Source organism: Dama dama, chromosome 14 (genome assembly GCF_033118175.1).
Source record: "Dama dama isolate Ldn47 chromosome 14, ASM3311817v1, whole genome shotgun sequence".
NCBI classification, from domain to species: domain Eukaryota; kingdom Metazoa; phylum Chordata; class Mammalia; order Artiodactyla; family Cervidae; genus Dama; species Dama dama.
The window spans coordinates 42656453-42678825 of NC_083694.1; the positions used below are offsets into that span (position 1 = coordinate 42656453).

Here is a 22373-nt window from a genome sequence, read left to right on the forward strand (position 1 = left end):
GTTGTGAGAACTCTGGAATGCTGGAGCTTAACTGTGGAGGCACATGTTACCGTGCGAAGACGAGGAGAGGGCAACACGGTTATGGAGACTGTCAGGAAAGGTACATGACTTCCAGCGGGGATTTCTTCAAGTCTCTACTGGTGGGGGAGGAAATGATTCACCTAACAATAGAACAAAACCAATGAGGCTAACGTTTGGGTTTTTTCTTGCTATACTCCTAATTACAATTTATTTGGGGTGACACCTGAAATGAAGTTTGGCTGTACACATACCTCTTTAGAGGCCATCCAGTCTCATTAAAGGACAGCTAATAAACTAGAAAAAGAGTCTATTCGACAGTTTAAATACATTGGGAAAAAAAAGGAGTGAAAGAGTCTATATACAATGTCTGCTTCAGGAAAATGATGTCTGCTAAAAAATCAAGAAGGGAAAGCCTTAACATTCAAGGACAGCTTCTTGGTCACTTAAGCTGCAAGGGTTCAGAGAGAATCACAGGGAGGAGGAGCAGTCCAGCAGGTCTGGAGAGGCAGTGCAGGTCCTTCTTCAGAGTCACTTGGCTGCTGCTTCTGCTGGATCCGGACCATGGGGTCTGCAGCATCACCAGCTGAGTCTCTGTGTCCGCAGGTGACACAGCCCTCCAAAGGGGGACAAGAGTAGGTAGGTTAGTTGATGTCAAGCCACCTGCAAAGTTCTAAAATCAGTAAAATGCTGGCCTAGCAACCTATGTCTAATTCCCCCACATAATTTATTTAATAAGACTATCTATTATTTATTTATACTATATTTATTTAACTAATTTATTTAATTTAACTATATTTATTTCATAAGACTACCTATTATACTTCATTCTTCATTATTAGAAGGTAAATGGCGGTAATCATTTAAATACTTTTGCTTGAATTGTTCTGGGGCTCATTCTTGATACATTCTACCCACAGAAATCCTACCTCTGCCATGAAATCTAACATCTTGAGTTTGAACTCTTTTCAAACGTGCATGTGTATTTGACATGCAAATCTTATACTCTCCTCTCCAAACAAGCATGGATCAAACCAGGTGTCTTTATTCCTAATTCGCCCATAACATTCCAACTGGTGAGAGAAAAAACCACTTGGAGTCAGAAAGACCTGTATTTAAAGTCCGATGAACTGTGTGAACTTACACGGTTGTGTCTCAGTTTGTGCAGGGGGCTTGGCTCCAGAGCCCTGAGGCTGTGAAAATCTATGGATGTTCGCATCCTTACACAAAACGACATAGTCCAGTCAGCACTCAAGGGTTTCACATCCTTATCGTGGACTGAAATTTGATCCATAATACACAAGGCCTCACTTTGTTGCTATTGGTAAAGTCGGGGTAATAACACCTCCCACAGAGGAAACTGTGAGAAGTAAGGTTTCCAGTGGAATAATGCAATGCATGGTGGGCCTTCTGTATCTGCACGCTCCACATCCACAGATTCAAGCAACCACAGATTCAAAACATTTGGGGATGAAAATTCCAGAAAGTTCTATAAGGCACAACTTGAATTTGCCATGCACTGGCAACTATTTACATAGCATGCACATTGAATTTACAACTATTTAAACAGCATTTACACTGGATTACAGAGAAGGCAATGGCAACCCACTCCAGTACTTTTGCTTGGAAAATCCCATGGACGGAGGAGTCTGGTGAGCTGCAGTCCATGGGGTCGCTAAGGGTCAGACACAACTGAGCGAATTCTCTTTCGCTTTTCACTTTCATTCGTTGGAGAAGGAAATGGCAACCCACTCCAGTGTTCTTGCCTGGAGAATCCCAGGGACGGGGGAGTCTGGTGGGTTGCTGTCTATGGGGTCTCACAGAGTCGGACACAACTGAAGTGACTTGGCAGCAGCAGCAGCACACTGGATTAGGTATTATAAGTAATCTGCAGATGATTTAGGATGTATGGGAGGATTGCATAGTGAAGTAAAGTGAAAGTGTTTGGCCATCAGTTGTGTTTGACTCTCTGTGACCCCAGGAACTGCGGCCCACCAGGCTCCTCTGTCCATGGAATTCTCCAGGCAAGAATACAGGAGTGGGTAGCCATTCCCTTCTCCAGGGGATCTTCCAGACCCAGGGATTGAACTCAGATCTCCTGCACTGCAGGGGGATTCTTTACTGTCTGAACCACCAGGGAAGCCTCAAGGAGGATGTGCACAGGTTACATGCACATACTATGCTGTTTCACATGAGGGGCTTGAACATTCGTGGATTTTGGAAGCCGCCGGGAGTCCTGAAACCAATCCCCTGCAGAAACCAAGGGACAAGGGTCCAGCCAGAGGCCAGAACACTGGCCGGCACAAAGCCATCAGACACAACAGCTGTTATTACTGTGCTTACCTGGGTGTCTATTTCCTGAGGGATCGTCCGGCGCCGAATTCAGGAATGCACGTTGGCTATCTCCTCCGTCTGCCCTAGAGAAAACTGTGGCTGCTGCCGTCTCATGCTTTCCAGCTCCTCTAGGTCTTCTTTCAGTACAACTTCTTTAACCCTGAAAACAAAAAAGCAGACAAACAAAAGCTTCACAGTCCTAAAGAAGGCACAGGGCTCTTATCTTGTCATCCAAGACCAACACTTCATTTTGGTTTGCAACATACTTCAAATCTCTCATTAAAGTATGATTTCATATCTCACATTGAAAAAAAAAACTGACTCATTTCTTTGTCAAGTTGGTAAAGCTAGACCTCTTTTTCTTGATGGAAAACACCTGCATAGAGTTTTAATGAGTCATATGGAAGAAAGGTTTCCTTTAGATCTTCTTTTAGAATGAGAAAAATAAAGTCCAGACTCTAAAAATAGTTAATGTACCTGCGAGCCATCTTGGAAAGCACTGCCTCTCTTTGTTTTCACCTTATGACATACAACATTTGCATCCACTTCCACCACAACCATTGTTTTAAGAAATCATTCACCATTTGACTTCAAATCAACGAATTTGAAAATACATACCTCTGAGGATACGTATAAAAATGCTAAAATCACTTGGTATTAAAAAACACAAGAAACCACAGAACACTTATATAAAGGTGGGTCTTCCAACATGCTTCTTACCTCTCAGGCACCTGATACGTCATTAGAATGCAGTCAGGTGTCTGCTTTATCATTCTCCAGATGGACTCTTCAGCTAACTTAGGAAATGTTTCTTTTTTCTGTATGTCCTGAGATTGCTGCCCATTTTGAGAGATTTCTGAAGAATAATCACTAGAAGCAAAGTTTATACAGCTGCCACTGCTTCCTATCAAAAATCAACAGGGGAGGAGCCAAGATGGCGGAGGAGTAGGACGGGGAGACCACTTTCTCTCCTACAAATTCATCAAAAGAATAACTGAACGCAGAGCAAACTTCGCAAAACAACTTCTGATCGCTACTGAGGTCATCAGGTGCCCAGAAAAGCAGCCCATTGTCTTCGAAAGGAGGTAGGACAAAATATAAAAGATAAAAAGGGAGACAAAAGAGCTAAGGACGGAGATCCGTCCCGGGAAGTCTTAGGCGGCATTGCTTGGGGTAGGGTCCGGGCCTGAGTGCCTGAGGACAATCGGAGGGAGCTTCTGTGAGTTGCCAACTTGAACTGTGGGAGACCAAAAGAGAGAGAGTAAATTAACCGGCCCGAACACACTGCCGGCCGTTCGCAGAACAAAGAGACCGAGAAAATCCAGAGAAGAGCTCGCAGGCTGCAGACCGGCCCAGCCCCGCCGGAGGCAGGAGGCAGGGGGGAGGGGAAGGTCGCAGCGAGACACAGGGCGCAGGCACCCGACCGGCGCGGGCGGGGACTGGGGCTGGGGACGCAGAGGGCAGAAGGCGCAGGCACCCGACTGGCGCGGGCGGGGACTGGGGCTGGGGACGCGGAGGGCAGAAGGCGCGCGCACCCGACTGGCGCCAGCGGAAACTGAGACTGGGTCCGTGGAAGGGAGGGGGCGCGCCACACCTGGGGAGAGTGCGCCCACCAAGCCCCTGGCTGCCTGGACCGCTCTGCTCTGACGGGGAAGGCACAGAGAGCAGGCGCAGCTTTTCGTTCCGCGCTTTTGTGGAACACCCGAGGGCTGGAACCTCGCGCAGCGCGGGGCGTCCTCCATATAGAACAGCCGGGAGCCTGAGCAGCACAGACGGAGAAAGCAGCGTCAGCCCCTCCCGGCAGCGCCAGTCCGTCCCCGCGGCGCAAGCCCGTCCCCACAGCGTCAGCCCCTCCCCGCAGAGCATCGGAACTAGCTACCTGAATAAGAGTCCACCTCCGCCCGCCTGTGTCAGGGCGGAAATGAGGCTCTGAAGAGACCGGCAAACAGAAGCCAAATAAACAAAGGGAACTGCTTCAGAAGGGACTGGTGCAACAGATTAAAATCCCTCTAGAAAACACCGACTACACCGGAAGGGGCTTGTAGATATCGAGAAGCGTAAGCTGGAACGAGGAGCTATCTGAAACTGAGCCAAACCCACACTGACCGCAACAGCTCCAGAGAAACTCCTAGATATAATTTTACTTTTTTCTCTTTATTTTTTCTTTTTTATTTTTTCTCTTTTATTTTCCTTTAAAATCCCCTATTACTCCCCCATTACTCCTTAATTTTCATTTCCATAGATTTTTACGATTTTTTTTAATTAGGGGGAAAAAATTTTTTTTTTCTTTTCTTTTTTTTTTCTTTTTTATTCTTTTTTTTTCTTTCCTTTTTCTCTTCTATTTTCTATTTTTATTTTTCTCTTATTTCTTTTAAAGTCCTCTAGTACTCCTCTACTACTCCTTAATTTTCATTTTCAATACACTATAACCTTACAAAAAAAAAAAAAAGACGAGAAGCCCTATTTTTAAACGGAAGATAATTCTCTCCCAATCTTGACTCTCTGTTTTCTACCTCAGAACACCTCTATTTCCTCCTTTCCCCTTCTCTTCCCAATCCAATTCTGTGAATCTTTGTAGGTGACTGGGCTCCGGAGAACACTCTGGGAACAGACAGCTGCATAGATCTGTCTCTCTCCTCTTGAGTCCCCCTTTTTCTCCTCCTGCTCATCTCTATCTCCCTCCTCCCTCTCCTCTTCTTCATGTAACTCTGTGAACCTCTGTGGGTGTCCCTAATGGGGGAGAATCTTTTACCCATTAACCTAGAAGTTTTCTTATCAGGGCTGTATAGTTAGAGAAGTCCTGAGACTACAGGAAGAATAAAACTGAAATCCAGCGGCAGGAGACTTAAGCCCAAAACCTGAGAACACCAGAAAACTCCTGACTACATGGAACTTTAAGTAATAAGTGACTGTCCAAAAGCCTTCATACCTACACTGAAACCAACCACCACCCAAGAGCCAATAAGTTTTAGAGCAAGACATACCACGCAAATTCTCCAGCAATGCAGGAACATAGCCCTGAACATCAACATACAGGCTGCCCAAGGTCACACCTAACACATAGACCCATCTCAAAACTCATTACTGGGCACTCCATTGCTCTCCAAAGAGAAGAAATCAAGTTCCACGCACCAGAACACTGACGCAAGCTTCCCTAACCAGGAAACCTTGACAAGCCAATCGTCTAACCCCACCCACTGGGTTAATCCTCCACAATAAAAAGGAACCACAGACCTCCAGAATACAGAAAGCCCACTCCAGATACAGCAATCTAAACAAGAGGAAAAGGCAAAGAAATACCCAACAAGTAAAGGAACATGAAAAATGCCCACCAAGTCAAACAAAAGAGGAGGAGATAGGGAACCTACCTGAAAAAGAATTTAGAATAATGATAATAAAAATGATCCAAAAATCTTGAAAACAAAATGGAGTTACAGATAAATAGCCTGGAAACAAAGATTGAAAAGATACAAGAAATGTTTAATAATAGACCTAGAAGAAATAAAAAACAGTCAATTAAAAATGAATAATGCAATGAATGAGATCAAAAACACTTTGGAGGGAACCAAGAGTAGAATAACAGAGGCAGAAGATAGGATAAGTGAGGTAGAAGATAAAATGGTGGAAATAAATGAAGCAGAGAGGAAAAAAGAAAAAAGGATCAAAAGAAATGAGGACAACCTCAGGGACCTCTGGGACACTGTGAAACGCCCCAACATTCGAATCATAGGAGTTCCAGAAGAAGAAGACAAAAAGAAAGGCCATGAGAAAATACTCGAGGAGATAATAGCTGAAAACTTCCCTAAAATGGGGAAGGAAATAGCCACCCAAGTCCAAGAAACCCAGAGAGTCCCAAACAGGATAAACCCAAGGTGAAACACCCCAAGACACATATTAATCAAATTAACAAAGATCAAACACAAAGAACAAATATTAAAAGCAGCAAGGGAAAAACAACAAATAACACACAAAGGGATTCCCATAAGGATAACAGCTGATCTATCAATAGAAACCCTCCAGGCCAGAAGGGAATGGCAGGACGTACTGAAAGTAATGAAAGAGAATAACCTACAACCTAGATTACTGTATCCAGCAAGGATCTCATTCAGATATGAAGGAGAATTCAAAAGCTTTACAGATAAGCAAAAGCTGAGAGAATTCAGCACCACCAAACCAGCTCTTCAACAAATGCTAAAGGATCTTCTCTAGACAGGAAATGCAGAAAGGTTGTATAAACGTGAACCCAAAACAACAAAGTAAATGGCAACGGGACCACACCTATCAATAATTACCCTAAATGTAAATGGGTTGAATGCCCCAACCAAAAGACAAAGATTGGCTGCATGGATACAAAAACAAGACCCCTATATATGCTGTCTACAAGAGACCCACCTCAAAACAAGAGACACATACAGACTAAAAGTGAAGGGCTGGAAAAAAATATTTCATGCAAACGGAGACCAAAAGAAAGCAGGAGTCGCAATACTCATATCAGATAAAATAGACTTTCAAATAAAGGATGTGAAAAGAGACAAAGAAGGACACTACATAATGATCAAAGGATCAATCGAAGAAGAAGATATAACAATTATAAATATATATGCACCCAACACAGGAGCACCGCAATATGTACGGCAAACACTAACGAGTATGAAAGAGGCAATTAATAGTAACACAATAATACTGGGAGACTTTAATACCCCACTCACAACTATGGATAGATCAACTAAACAGAAAATTAACAAGGAAACACAAACCTTAAATGACACAATGGACCAGCTAGACCTAATTGATATCTATAGGACATTTCACCCCAAAACAATCAACTTCACCTTTTTCTCAAGTGCACATGGAACCTTCTCCAGAATAGATCACATCCTGGGCCATAAATCTGGTCTTGGAAAATTCAAAAAAATTGAAATCATTCCAGTCATCTTTTCTGACCACAGTGCAGTAAGATTAGATCTCAATTACAGGAAAAAAATTGTTAAAACTTCAAACATATGGAGGCTAAATAACACGCTTCTGAATAACCAACAAATCATAGAAGAAATCAAAAAAGAAATCAAAATATGTATAGAAATGAATGAAAATGAAAACACAACAACCCAAAACCTATGGGACACTGTAAAAGCAGTGCTAAGGGGAAGGTTCATAGCATTACAGGCTTATATCAAGAAACAAGATAAAAACCAAATAAATAACCTAACTCTACACCTAAAGCAATTAGAGAAGGAAGAAATGAAGAACCCCAGGGTGAGCAGAAGGAAAGAAATCTTAAAAATCAGGGCAGAAATAAATGCAATAGAAACTAAAGAGACCATAGCAAAAATCAACAAAGCTAAAAGCTGGTTTTTTGAAAAAATAAACAAAATTGACAAACCATTAGCAAGACTCATTAAGAAACAAAGAGAGAAGAACCAAATTAACAAAATTAGAAATGAAAATGGAGAGATCACAACAGACAACACTGAAATACAAAGGATCATAAGAGACTACTACCAGCAGCTCTATGCCAATAAAATGGACAACTTGGATGAAATGGACAAATTCTTAGAAAAGTATAACTTTCCAAAACGGAACCAGGAAGAAATAGAAGATCTTAACAGACCCATCACAAGCAAGGAAATCGAAACTGTAATCAAAAATCTTCCAGCAAACAAAAGCCCAGGACCAGATGGCTTCACAGCTGAATTCTACCAAAAATTTAGAGAAGAGCTAACACCTATCTTCCTCAAACTCCTCCAGAAAATTGCAGATGAAGGTAAGCTTCCAAACTCATTCTATGAGGCCACCATCACCCTAATTCCAAAACCAGACAAAGATGCCACAAAAAAAGAAAACTACAGGCCAATATCACTGATGAACATAGATGCAAAAATCCTTAACAAAATTCTAGCAAACAGAATCCAACAACATATTAAAAAAATCATACACCATGACCAAGTGGGCTTTATCCCAGGAATGCAAGGATTCTTTAATATCCGCAAATCAATCAATGTAATACACCACATTAACAAATTGAAAGATAAAAACCATATGATTATCTCAATAGATGCAGAGAAAGCCTTTGACAAAATTCAACACTCATTTATGATTAAAACTCTCCAAAAAGCAGGAATAGAAGGAACATACCTCAACATAATAAAAGCTATATATGACAGACCCACAGCAAGCATCACCCTCAATGGTGAAAAATTGAAAGCATTTCCCCTGAAATCAGGAACAAGACAAGGGTGCCCACTCTCACCACTACTATTCAACATAGTGTTGGAAGTTCTGGCCACAGCAATCAGAGCAGAAAAAGAAGTAAAAGGAATCCAGATAGGAAAGGAAGAAGTGAAACTCTCACTGTTTGCAGATGACATGATCCTCTACATAGAAAACCCTAAAGACTCTACCAGAAAATTACTAGAGCTAATCAATGAATATAGTAAAGTTGCAGGATATAAAATTAACACACAGAAATCCCTTGCATTCCTAAATACTAACAATGAAAAAACAGAAAGAGAAATTAAGGAAACAATACCATTCACCATTGCAACAAAAAGAATAAAATACTTAGGAGTATATCTACCTAAAGAAACAAAAGACCTATACATAGAAAACTGTAAAACACTGATGAAAGAAATCAAAGAGGACACAGACAGATGGAGAAACATACCGTGTTCATGGATTGGAAGAATCAATATTGTCAAAATGGCTATTCTACCCAAAGCAGTCTATAGATTCAATGCAATCCCTATCAAGCTACCAACGGTATTTTTCACAGAACTAGACCAAAGAATTTCACAATTTGTATGGAAATACAAAAAACCTCGAATAGCCAAAGTAATCTTGAGAAAGACGAATGGAACTGGAGGAATCAACCTGCCTGACTTCAGACTCTACTACAAAGCCACAGTCATCAAGACAGTATGGTACTGGCACAAAGACAGAAATATAGATCAATGGAACAGAATAGAAAGCCCAGAGATAAATCCACGAACCTATGGACACCTTATCTTCAACAAAGGAGGCAAGGATATACAATGGAAAAAAGACAACCTCTTTAACAAGTGGTGCTGGGAAAACTGGTCAACCACTTGTAAAAGAATGAAACTAGAACACTTTCTAACACCATACACAAAAATAAACTCAAAATGGATTAAAGATCTAAATGTAAGACCAGAAACTATAAAACTCCTAGAGGAGAACATAGGCAAAACACTCTCCGACATAAATCGCAGCAAGATCCTCTATGACCCACCTCCCAGAATATTGGAAATAAAAGCAATACTAAACAAATGGGACCTAATGAAACTTAAAAGCTTTTGCACTACAAAGGAAACTATAAGTAAGGTGAAAAGACAGCCCTCAGATTGGGAGAAAATAATAGCAAATGAAGCAACAGACAAAGGATTAATCTCAAAAATATACAAGCAACTCCTGCAGCTCAATTCCAGAAAAATAAATGACCCAATCAAAAAATGGGCCAAAGAACTAAACAGACATTTCTCCAAAGAAGACATACAGATGGCTAACAAACACATGAAAAGATGCTCAACATCACTCATTATTAGAGAAATGCAAATCAAAACCACAATGAGGTACCATTACACGCCAGTCAGGATGGCTGCTATCCAAAAGTCTACAAGCAATAAATGCTGGAGAGGGTGTGGAGAAAAGGGAACCCTCTTACACTGTTGGTGGGAATGCAAACTAGTACAGCCGCTATGGAAAACAGTGTGGAGATTTCTTAAAAAACTGGAAATAGAACTGCCATATGACCCAGCAATCCCACTTCTGGGCAGACACACTGAGGAAACCAGATCTGAAAGAGACACGTGCACCCCAATGTTCATCGCAGCACTGTTTATAATAGCCAGGACATGGAAGCAACCTAGATGCCCATCAGCAGATGAATGGATAAGGAAGCTGTGGTACATATACACCATGGAATATTACTCAGCCGTTAAAAAGAATTCATTTGAACCAGTCCTAATGAGATGGATCAAACTGGAGCCCATTTTACAGAGTGAAGTAAGCCAGAAAGATAAAGAACATTACAGCATACTAACACATATATATGGAATTTAGAAAGATGGTAACGATAACCCTATATGCAAAACAGAAAAAGAGACACAGAAATACAGAACAGACTTTTGAACTCTGTGGGAGAAGGTGAGGGTGGGCTATTTCAAAAGAACAGCATGTATACTATCTATGGTGAAACAGATCACCAGCCCAGGCTGGATGTATGAGACAAGTGCTCGGGCCTGGTGCACTGGGAAGACCCAGAGGAATCGGGTGGAGAGGGAGGTGGGAGGGGGGACTGGGATGGGGAATACGTGTAAATCTATGGCTGATTCATGTCAATGTATGACAAAACCCACTGAAATGTTGTGAAGTGATTAGCCTCCAACTAATAAAAAAAAAAAAAAGAAAAAAAAATAAAATAAAGTGGTGTTTATTTTAGTTGTTGCTTTAGAGTTTATGGTGTATGCATTTAATTTTTCCAGTCTGTCTTCTAGAGATATTATACCAATTCATGTATAAAAAACTTTAAATACTATACTTCCATTTACCCGCCTTGGTCTTTGTCTGTTGGCATATATTTCTACATGTGTTAGAAATCCCACCCTATGTTGTTATTATTTTTATGTAATTATTATCTTTTAAAGAAATTTAAGTGTTTTTCCCTGTACTCATCTCTCAGTGTTTTCATTCCTTTATGTAGATTTATCTGGTATCATTCTTCTTCTGCCTAAGGCATTCCTTTTATATCTCTTGTAGTACAAGTCTACCAGTAATGAATCCTTTACATTTTTGTACATCTGAAAGTGTCTTTATTTCACGTTCATGTTTTAAACACATTTTAACAAATCATAGAATTCTATGGTGACAGTGTTTATCTTTCAGTACCTTAAAGATGCTGTTCTACTGAATCCTCATTTGCATTGTTTCTGACAGGAAGTCTCCTGTCATCTGTATTGTTTGCATATATACACAAGCATAAGATTTTCTCCTCATCATTGATTCGACAGTCTGATTTTGATGTTCCAGGATATAGTGTTCTTCATGTTTTTTGTACTTGGAGTTTATTCGGCTTCTTGGATTTTTAGGTTTATTGTTTCCATCAAATTGAAAAAACTTCTTCCCTTATTTTTAAAATATTTTTTCTGTTTCCCTTTTTCTGGGACTCAAGTTATATGTATGTAGGCTGCTTGAAGTTGTGTCCCAGTCCATTGATGCTCTGTTCGTTTACACTTTTTCATTTTTTTAGGTTTTTGTTTCATTTTGGGACAGTCTGTATTGCTGTGTCTTCAGGTTCACTAGTGTTTTCTATTGTAAAATCTGTCATTATTTCCGTTCAGTACCTTTTCCATCTCACATAGTTTTCATTTCTAGAAGTTCTATTTGAGTCTTTTTAATATCTTCTGTCTTTATATAGCATATTTAAAATATCTTCCCTGTGACTGTATGAAATACAGTATAACTGTTAATGTTCTGTCTTCCAGTTCTAATTCTCTCCCAGCCCAGGGTTGGTTTCACATGATTAATTTTTCTCCTTTTTGCGGGTGTACTTTCCTGCTTCTTTGCATGCCAAGTAGTCTTTGGTAGGATAGCAGGTACTGTGAATGGGTGCTGAATATTCCTATTAACATTGTTGAGCTTTATTCTGGGACCCAGTTTAGCTTCATGGAAACAGATGGATCTTCTCAGGCTTTGCTTTTAAAATTGCTTAGGGGGTAGGACCCAGGGCTAAGGCAGGCCCCCGCCGCCCTCCCTCCCGCCTCAGTGGCGGGGGGCGTGGCGTGGCGTGGCGTGGCGTGGCGTGGCGTGGCGTGGCGTGGCGTGGCGTGGCGTGGGCGGGGCGGGGGGCGGGGAGTGACTGGGCGGTGCCGGCGCAGCAGACGATGCCACTTCCAGTTACAACACAGGGATCACAGCAAACACAGCCGCCACAGAAGCACTATGGCATTACTTCTCCCATCAGCTTAGCAGCCCCCAAGGAGACTGACTGCCTACTCACACAGAAGCTAGTGGAGACTCTGAAGCCCTTTGGGGGTTTTGAAGAGGAAGAGGAACTGCAGCACAGGATCTTAATTTTGGGAAAATTAAATAACCTGGTAAAAGAGTAGATACGAGAAATCAGTGAAAGCGAGAATCTTCCACAATCTGTAATTGAAAATGTTGGTGGGAAAATTTTTACATTTGGCTCTTATAGATCAGGAGTACATACAAAAGGTGCTGATACTGATGCATTGTGTGTTGCACCAAGACATGCTGGTCAAAGTGATTTTTTCACCTCGTTCTATGATAAGTTGAAATTACAGGAAGAAGTAAAAGATTTAAGAGCTGTTGAAGAGGCATTTGTACCAGTTATCAAACTGTGTTTTGATGGGATAGAGATTGATATTTTGTTTGCAAGATTAGCACTGCAGACTATTCCAGAAGACTTGGACTTAAGAGCTGACAGTCTGCTTAAAAATTTAGATATAAGATGTATAAGAAGTCTTAACAGTTGCAGGGTAACCAATGAAATTTTACATCTAGTACCAAACATTGACAACTTCAGGTTAACCCTGAGAGCTATCAAACTGTGGGCCAAACGCCACAACATCTATTCCAATATATTAGGTTTCCTCGGTGGTGTTTCCTGGGCTATGCTAGTAGCAAGAACTTGCCAGCTTTATCCAAATGCGATAGCATTAACTCTTGTACAGAAATTTTTCTTGGTATTTTCTAAATGGTATGTGTTTAGATTATATTAAAATAAAATTGATTGTAGAAACAAAAATAAAATAAAATTGCTTAGACAGGAACAGAGCAGTGTAGGGAGGTCTAATTCTTCTCTACTACTGAGGCAAGACCCTTAAGAGTATTCTACTCAGTGCATATGGGTTATGAGATCTTTTAGTCTGGCTGCCGGGACCGAGCCCTGTTCTCCACCTGCCGTGAGCTTCAGTCTGATCCTTTCAGGTGATTTTTTTTCCTCATATGAATGAACTGCTGAGGACTTGGGGGTTCTCTGCAGATGTCTGGAGGCCTCTCTGTGTGGCTGTCCTCTCCACTCATCTTCCTGAGCTCCAGCCACTGTCACCTCCCCAGACTCTCAGCTCTGTCTCTGCCCTCGGAGAGCCCACCTTATTCCTCGCTCTCAAGGCAGTAGCTGGGCAGGCCTGAGGCTCACCTTGTTTTCAATCCCTTAGGATGTTTTGTGTCTTAGAAATTATTGTTTCACATATTTTGTCCCTTCCTAGTTATTTCAGCCTAGAAGGTCAGTCCAATCCCTGTTCCTCCATCTTGGCCAAAATCTAAAGCCCTCTGTCCAGTGTGTTGACTTAGACCAATCAGAGCCCATTTCTGGAAGTGGAGTGGGACCAAGCCTACCCACACATCAGTACCACACAGGAGAGGAAAGGGGGAATGGAGGCTGGGAGGGCCCACCAGTGTGTGCTGTAAAATCTTTTGTGCCTGGAAGAAGTAATGTTTAGAAGCAACCCAGCATTTGTCTGCAGGTGGTTATGGGCATCCCTGTGGCTCACCAGTAAAGAATCCACCTGCCAGTGCAGGAGACCTGGGTTTGATCCCTGGGTTGGGAAGATCCCCTGGAGAAGGAAATGGCAACCCACTCCAGTATTCTTGCCTCGGGAATCCTATGGACAGAGGAGGCTGGCAGGCCACAGTCCATGGGGTCACAAAAAGTCAGACACAACTTAGCAACTAAACACCAACAGACTGTTACTTTAATAAGCAGTGGTATATAAATAAAAGGGGCTTCCCAGATGGTGCTAGTGGTAATGGAACTGCCTGCTAATACAGGAGACATAAGAGATGTGGGTTCAGTCCCTGGGTTAGGAAGATCCCCTGGAGTAGGGCATGGCAACCCACTCTGGTATTCTTGCCTGGAGAAGCCTATGGACAGAGGAGCCTGGTGGGCTACAGTCCATGGAGTTGCAAAGAGTCAGACACAACTGAAGCAACTTAGCATGCGGCATGCATGCACATAAAGTGGAATCCTGTGTGATATACTAATAAAAGGGATATTGTTAAATGAAAAATTTGTAGGTTAGTGTACAAGATTATATGCCTTTTGGGTAAAAATGAGGAAGAGGGATAAGAATCTATATCTGTACTTATTTACAGATGCTTAAAGAAAGTAGATAAATAAGCAAATAAAGGGTTTTCTGTGGGGAGAATAAATGAAAACTAGGCAAGTGTTAAAAAGGGTTGGGGGAAGCTACTAAATGTCTAACACATGTTGATTTTTGAACCCATATTTATATTACTATTAAAAGATTAATCCAGAGACAACAATTTTTCAAAGAATTTATGGAGATAAAAAATATTTACAATGAAAGCAGGATCTAAATAAATGTGTGCACATTGAGCATTACAACTCTAAAATGTATGTAAGTAAGTAAGTGAAAGTCACTCACTTGTGTCCAGCTTTTTGTGACCCCATGGACTGTACAGTCCATGAAATTCTCCAGGCCAGATTATTGGAGTGGGTAGCCATTCCCTTTTTCAGGGGTTCTTTCCAATACAGGGATCAAACCCAGGTCTCCCACATTGCAGACAGATTCTTTACCAGCTGAGCCACAAGGGAAGCCCAAAATGTATATATAAGTATGCAAAGAGTGTAAAACAAGGCCGAAAAATAAAAAGGTACCTGCTAGATTGATGGAGGTTTTATGTTCCAACCATTGTAATGATTGTAAAAATTTATTGAAAGGCAGTTAAATTAGTGAAAGTAAATAAATGCAAAATAACCAGTTGGAGTTAAAATTAAATCTGTCTTCTTCCACTTCAGCGGAATTGACTCCAGCAGAGCACATATCGCTGGCGTGTGAGCCCTGGACGCTCAGCACACAGCCAGCTCCACTGGCCGCAGAAGCGTTTAGACACTCAGGGCTCACAAAGGCTGTGCTGTCAGCCCACACACAGAAGGAAGAGCAGAGCCATGTAGATAAATTCCGGGAGAAGATTCTGTCGTCACCCTATAACTCCTATTTTCAGTAGGAAAGCAGAAGCAAAGCTAAATATTTGTATGTTCAAGGTAGTTAAATTTTAAAAAATATATTCCACATAAACCTAGGAAAATGGTACTGATGAACCTATTTGCAGGGCAGGAATACAGAGGAAGATGTAGAGAACAGACTTGTGGACATGGGACGGAGGAAGGAAGGGAGAGGCAAGCTGAGAGTGCAGCACTGAAACATGTACTTGACCATGTGTGAAATAGACAGCTGGTGGGAAGCTGTCGTATCACAGGGAGCTCAGCCCAGTGCTCTGTGATGACCCAGAGGGGTGGGAGGGGGGTGTGCGGGAGGGGGTTCAGGAAGGAGGGGTATACATATACTCATGTTCTACAGCAGATACCAATGCAACATTGTAAAGCAATTATCCTCTAATTATAAATAAATTAAATATATATATATATATATATTTTCCATTTATCAACAGAGTTATCAAGGTTAGGAATCATACATGAGTCCTGGAAGATGTCGAATGAAGTGTAGGAGGTTTGCTTATAAGAAAATGGCTGAGAGATGCTGAAATGGGGTTTACTTTATAGCAACAGCTTGTATCCAGGATCTCGTTCATCTTTCTAGATCTACTTTCTGTCATTCCTTTAGTGGACATGGTTATTATTGACCAATGTTTATTCCTTGTAATGTGCTTACAACTACCTGTCAATGGAGTCCTTCTGTTCTGGGTTAGTTTTCTGTAACTCATCTTCCTCTTTATCCTGCAGGATGTTCTGCATCCAGGCTGACACGATCAGCTGGTTGCAAGAAGGGGAAACACAAGCGTAAGAAGCCTCTTGTGTGGTTGGACGGCAGGAGCGCCAAGCATCACTTCTGTCCCCACCAGGATGGACAGCCCTGGTGCCCCTCCTCCACCTCCTGTCCCCATGCCTCTGGCCCCTTGCTCTCAGCTGCAGTGATGGTTCCCAGCTCAGCCCCTTGCCTCATCCCAGCTCCTCCCCTCCCAGCCACGACCTCCCTTGGCAGAGAACATGAAGTCTTGGTAACTGTACTGCCAAGGCTGCCTGAGCCACCCTTGCCTAGCAGCCTGCAGTATTTCCCAGCTCTGCCTTCTGCTCACTTTGACACTTTTATGAACATCTTCCTGCATGACCCCTCTCTCTCTCCCCTCTCGTCATCGTCATTCTCCCCATATCCCTTCTTGGGAGCAGCACCCTCTTCGGAAATACTCTCTTCGGTATCAGCAGAGGCTCCAAACCCAGGCCCACCATCTTCAACCATCAAACCAAGGAGCAGAAAGGAGAAGTGGGAGACACAGAATGAAGGATGCCCCCTCATTAACTCAGGGAGCAGCTCCCTGCTCCAGCTTGACCTCCTGCAGGGGGACAGGCCCCGATCCTGTGCATCCCCAGAAACTGTGTGTGTAAGTGATGCTAACTTCCAACACACAAGTGAGAAAGTAACTATGCGTCCTCTTATTAAAATTAAGGTTTTTGTGCCAAAGCTCAAAATGAATGGCCTAGTCTGCATTACAGCTAAGGGTAACCTTCATTACAGCTGAGGTTAAGACTCTGTTCTACAGAAACACATGGTATTCCCTCCTGACTCCATTTAAAAAGCTGCAGTGAAAGAATTTTCTATGTCCTGAATTCTTACCTACTTTGCTAGGTTTTCCCCCAAGTGCTATCTTTCAAACTTTATTTGTGAACTGGATTTTCCCTCTGCTTTAAAATTTGATATCTAGGTATTAAACTTAAATGTTCATTGCCTAGAAAAAATATGTTCTCTTACAACTGGGGTTATGGGCTGTTTAGATTAGGAGCAAGCCATACTGACAAGACATAAATTTAAGTTTTACTTTTTCAGACATAACTATGGGATAGCGGGTCTGTATGGGGAGAGCTCCTTTATCAGTAAAGTAGGCAGTTTATAGTTTTATACTGATACATATCAATTTTATATGAAAAAATTTTTGTCACTTTCAACTTTTCATCTCTTTATGTAAAAAGGCCTTCTCAGATTTATTTGTCAGTTTAAACTTCGGGGTAAGACTTTCCTATATTTAGATATAGGATCTAAGACAAGCATAAGTATTTTCACTAGGGTTTTCTTCAGTCCTCCCTTCAAGGTATAACCATTTTAAACAAATGTTCAGAATCTGATGATCTAGATCAAGAATCAGGGATCTTCCTCAGTCAGGGATTGAACCCGGGTCTTCTGCATTGCAGGCAGATTCTTTACTATCTGTGACACCACAGTAGCCCTGGAATGTGCTCCGAAAGCAGTAGTGAACTTTGCTGGTGGTCAAGGGGCTAAGATTCCATGCTTCTAGTACAGGAGGTCTGAGTTCGATCCTTGGTCAGTGAACTAGAACCCACATGCTGCAACCAAGAGTTTGCATGCCTCAGCTAAAGAACCTGCATGCCTCAACCTGCCACAACTAAGACCCAGTACTGCCTTATATATATATATATATATATATATTTATATATACGTGTGTATATATATATATATATATATATACAAACACACACACACAAGCCATATCTTTAACATTATATGCAAAGGAACCTTGGCCACATTCTTGGGGACAGGCTAAAAATGTTTTACTTCTCAGTTATGTATGGATATGTGCTTTTTTTCCTGTTTAACATGTGAAGTTGAAGATCTGCCAGTTATTCTGTAATATGATGCTTGAGATGCTCAGTCTCTTTCCTTGTGTTCTTACTTTCCAGCAGGGTATCAGTGGCAGCAGTGGGACTAAGATAGATGGTTTTACTACCAAGAAACCATCCACAGCATCACTGCACTCGGTGTCTCCACTGGGAACGGGCTCTGCAGCATCAGGTAGTGGCTCAAAGTGACACATTCTTCATACCCCGTGGTCAGGAGATCACTGTCTAATGGGCTTTCAGGTGTTGGCCCTGGCATGAATGTATTTTTTTTTCTTTCTGTAAGCTGTATTGGGGTATATTTATATACAATAAATTCACCACATTTAGGGGCACAGAATAGGAATTCTGACAAGGATTTATGGCAGTATAACCACCACCACAGTCATGGTACAGAATGTTTCCATCATCTGGAAACGTTCTTTGATTCATTGCAGTCAGAGCCCGTCCCTGATCCTCTGGCTCTTGGCAGGCACTGATCCACTTTCTGTCACGTTAACACTGCTCTTGCTGTAATTTCACATAGATTGAATCATCCAGTGTGCAGTCTTTTGTGTCAGGGTTCTCTTGAGTTAGCAGAGAGCTGTTGAGATTCATTCATATTGTGCATATCAGTAATTTGCTCCTTTTTATTGCCGAGTGGAATTGCATTGTATGAATAGCCATTCACCAGTTGATGGTTTATTCAGTTGTTTCCAGTTTGGGGCTATTAAGAATAACACTGCTGTGAACATGTAAGTGTGAGTCTTTTTGTGGACATATGTTGTCATTTTTCTTGGTTAAATACCTAGGAATGAAATTGCTAGGTCACATGGTAAGTTTATGGTTAACTTTATAAGAAACTGCAGACTGATTTCCAAAGTGGCTGTACCATTTGCATCACTGTCAGCCACATATAAAAACTCCAATTTACACAACATCCTGGGCAACACAGGACATTGTCCATCATTTAAATTTTAGCCATTCAAGTAGATGTGTACTGAAAGCTCATTGTGGTTTTAGTTTTCATTTGACTGTTGATTCATGGTGTTGGCTGTCTTCTTGTCTACTTATTTTCCATCCAGATATGTTCATCTGTTGCCCGTTTGTGGGGGGCATGCTAGTTTTTTTACTGAGTAGTAAGATTTCTATGTGTATTCTGGATACAAGTCTGTTATCAAACACTCATTTTTCTTCCCTGTGTGTGGCTTGCCTTTCTATTCAGTTTTTTATCTTTATCTTCACTTTGAAGAGCAAATGTTTTGATGAAGTTCAGTTCATCAACTTTTCCTTTTATAGGTTGTGCTTTTTGTGTCCTTTTTAAAGAAGTTCATGCCTAACTTGAAGTCACTAAGATGGTCTCCTGTTTTCTCTTGGAAATTTTACAGGTTAAGCTTTTATAGCTAAGTCTGTAGTCCATTTTTAGTTACTTTTTATGTATGAGGTGAGCTTACCTCCTTCCACAGGCAAACCAAAATTGCAGCTGTTTCCAGAACACCTATCAATGAAAAAGATCAGAACCTACATCTTCTATTGGACTTCCCTGGTGGTCTAGTGGTGAAGAAACAATCCACCTGCCAATGTATGGGACACAGGTTCAATCCCTGGTGCAGGAAGGTTCCACATGCCGCGGGGCAACTGAATCCGGGAGCCACAACTATTGAGCCTATGCTCTAGAGCCTGTGAGCTGCTACTACTGAGCCCACGTGCTCTGTAGAGCCTGAGCTCTGCAACAAGAGGAGCCTCTGCAATGAGAAGCCTGTGCGCCATGACTAGAGAGTAGCCCCCACTGTCCACAACTAGAGAAAGCCCGCATGCAGCAGTGAAGACCAAGTGCAGCCAAAAATAATTTTTCAAAAAAAATCTTCTGCAACTAATGATATAAAGAAGGAGCCATGAGAAGGGTAGGTGGTGGGGGTCACAGTTTAGTCAAGACCCATATTCCCCAGTGGGTGACCCATGAATGAAAGAGTAATCACAATTGCAAGGCTGTCCCTAATGAGCATGGGGTCTGATCCCCATGTTGGTCCCCGCAGCCTGGGCATCCTTCTCCAGGAAGATGAGCTCTCAGAATGTTTGACTTTGAAGCCCAGCAGGGCTTACTTTGGGGAGAGTCAGAGGGGTGTGCACTCTTAAAAGGTGCACACAGACTCTCACATGGACCTAGGGCAGAAGCAGTAATCTGAAAGGAGCCTGGGTCAGATCCACAGGCTGAAGTTGGACAGTCCCCTAGGAAGCCATTCCCTTCTCTAGGGGATCTTCCTGACCCAGGGATGAAACCTGGGTTTCCTGCATTGTTGGCAGATTCTTTATAGTCTGAGCCACCGGGAAGCCCCCCAGGGAGGCAGGAGCCAGTTAATGGAAGCTCACCCTCAAGGATGTAAGCCCTGGTAGCAGCCACTTGGGGGCACTCATTCTACCACATGGACTCCTGTGCTGGCTAGCGCCATTTTGGAATCTTCCCTTTAGCTTATTTGCCTCCAAACCCAGCCTCACCCATATCCACTGGCCTTAGGCACCGGTGCTGGGACATTTCAGGCCAAGCAACTAACTGGGCAGGGACATAGCCCCACCCAAGAGCAGACAGGCTGCCTTAAAACCCCTGAGTCCACACCTTCCCCTGGACATGACTCTGCCCACCAGGGGGCCAAGGGCCAGGCCCCACACACTTGTGTGCAGACCCTAGACTTGGGACACCCAGGACCCTATACACAGAGACCCTGGGATCTAGCTCCTCCTACCAGCAGCAGGCACCAGACCCAGAATCTCCTGCCTCAGCCACCAGCAAGCCTGCGCAAGCTGCAGGCCCAGCCTCACCCACGAGCAGACAAGTACCAGTGCAGGAAAGAGACAGTCCTGCAGCCTGTGGACCTAGCTCTCACGTGAGCAGGCCAGCACCAACATCAGGACCAGCTGGGCCCTGGCCCTGTCCAGCAGAAGGCCACCCTGGACCCTGCACCCAGCTGTGTCAGGTACCAGCCCCACCCACTGGCAGTATGACATCAGCTCTGGGACCTCTGGGTCCTGCAGCCAGACTCCAGGACACATCTCTGCCTGCCAGTGGGCTGGCGGGATCTCCCAGACATTGACTTCACCCACCAGTGAGTCAGCACCCACCCCAGTGCACCCATCTCAGCCCCTGGGTGCTGCCCCCAGGTGCCTTGTGGTCCTTGCAGCCTCCACAAAAGACAAGGCCTAGGAATCAACCAGAAGGGGATAACCAAGCCTACCAGACCACCCATGGTAGCTAGCCTACCACAACAGAAGGGTCCCAGCAGCTCGCTTAGGGGTCACTCCTAGAGCAAGCATATAGCTCTAGTGACCAGAGGGGAGTATGCTTCTGAAACACTGGGACATCTCCTACAAAAGGCCACCTCTCCAAGATCAGGAAACATATCCAACCTACATAGGCATGAAAACAGCAATTTCGGCAAAATGAGGCAACATAGAAACATGCTCCAAGCAAAGGAACAAGATTTAAACCCCAGAAGAGCTAAATGAAGTGGAGATAGTCAATCTACCCAAGAAAAAGTTCAAGGTAATGATTGTAAAGATGATCAGAGAATGGAAAGAAGAATGGATAAACAGAAAAATTAAAAGTTTTTAACAAAGAATTAGAAAATATAAAGAACAACCAAACATAGATGAAGAATACAATAACTGAAATGAAAAACACACCAGAAGAAATCAATAGTAAACTAAATGATACAGGGGACTAGACCAGTGAGGTGGAAGACAAGTAGTAGTGGTAATCACTGAAGCTGAATAGAAAACAGAATAAAAAGATGTAAGGACAGTTTGAGACATCTGAGACAACTCCCAGGCATACTAATATTCACATTATAGAGGTTCCAGGGGGAAAAGGGAGAGAAAAAGGATTAGAGAATATACTTGAGGACATAATAGATGAAAATAGCCCATTTTAACCTAGTCCCAGGTTACTGGGAAAGGAAACATATACAAGTCCAGGAAGAAAAGAATCCCAAACAGAATCTACCTAAAGAGAACCACACCGAGGTACATTGCAATTAAAATGGCAAAAATTAATGATAAATAGAGAACATAAAGAAATAATAGCTGGGGACTTCCCAAACATGGGAGAGGAACTAGATATATTAATAAAAGGGATGTTTCAAAAGAACAGCATGTATATTATCTATGGTGAAACAGATCACCAGCCCAGGTGGAATGCATGAGACAAGTGCTTGGGCCTGGTGCACTGGGAAGACCCAGAGGAATCGGGTGGAGAGGGAGGTGGGAGGGGGGATCGGGAAGGGGAATACGTGTAACTCTATGGCTGATTCATATCAATGTATGACAAAACCCACTGAAATGTTGTGAAGTAATTAGCCTCCAACTAATAAAAAAAAAAGTCCATGAAGCTAAGAGAATA

At 42.5% G+C, this 22373-nt stretch overlaps 2 protein-coding genes across 2 annotated transcripts in view; one reads left to right on the forward strand and one right to left on the reverse strand.

The window, feature by feature from the left end:
* Positions 1-2205: 2205 nt before the first annotated feature.
* The window catches only part of PER3 (period circadian regulator 3), a 60375-nt gene continuing 40207 nt past the window's right edge, over positions 2206-22373 (reverse strand). Inside the window, 4 exon segments of the mRNA XM_061159780.1 lie at positions 2206-2268; positions 2362-2512; positions 3073-3221; positions 3561-3589. Of these exon segments, the coding sequence (XP_061015763.1) occupies positions 2206-2268; positions 2362-2512; positions 3073-3221; positions 3561-3589 (392 nt within the window).
* On the forward strand, positions 12231-13121 carry LOC133069210 (poly(A) polymerase alpha-like). Its single transcript, XM_061160487.1, is given in 1 exon segment — positions 12231-13121. A coding segment is annotated over 1 exon segment (858 nt). The 5' UTR covers positions 12231-12251; the 3' UTR covers positions 13110-13121.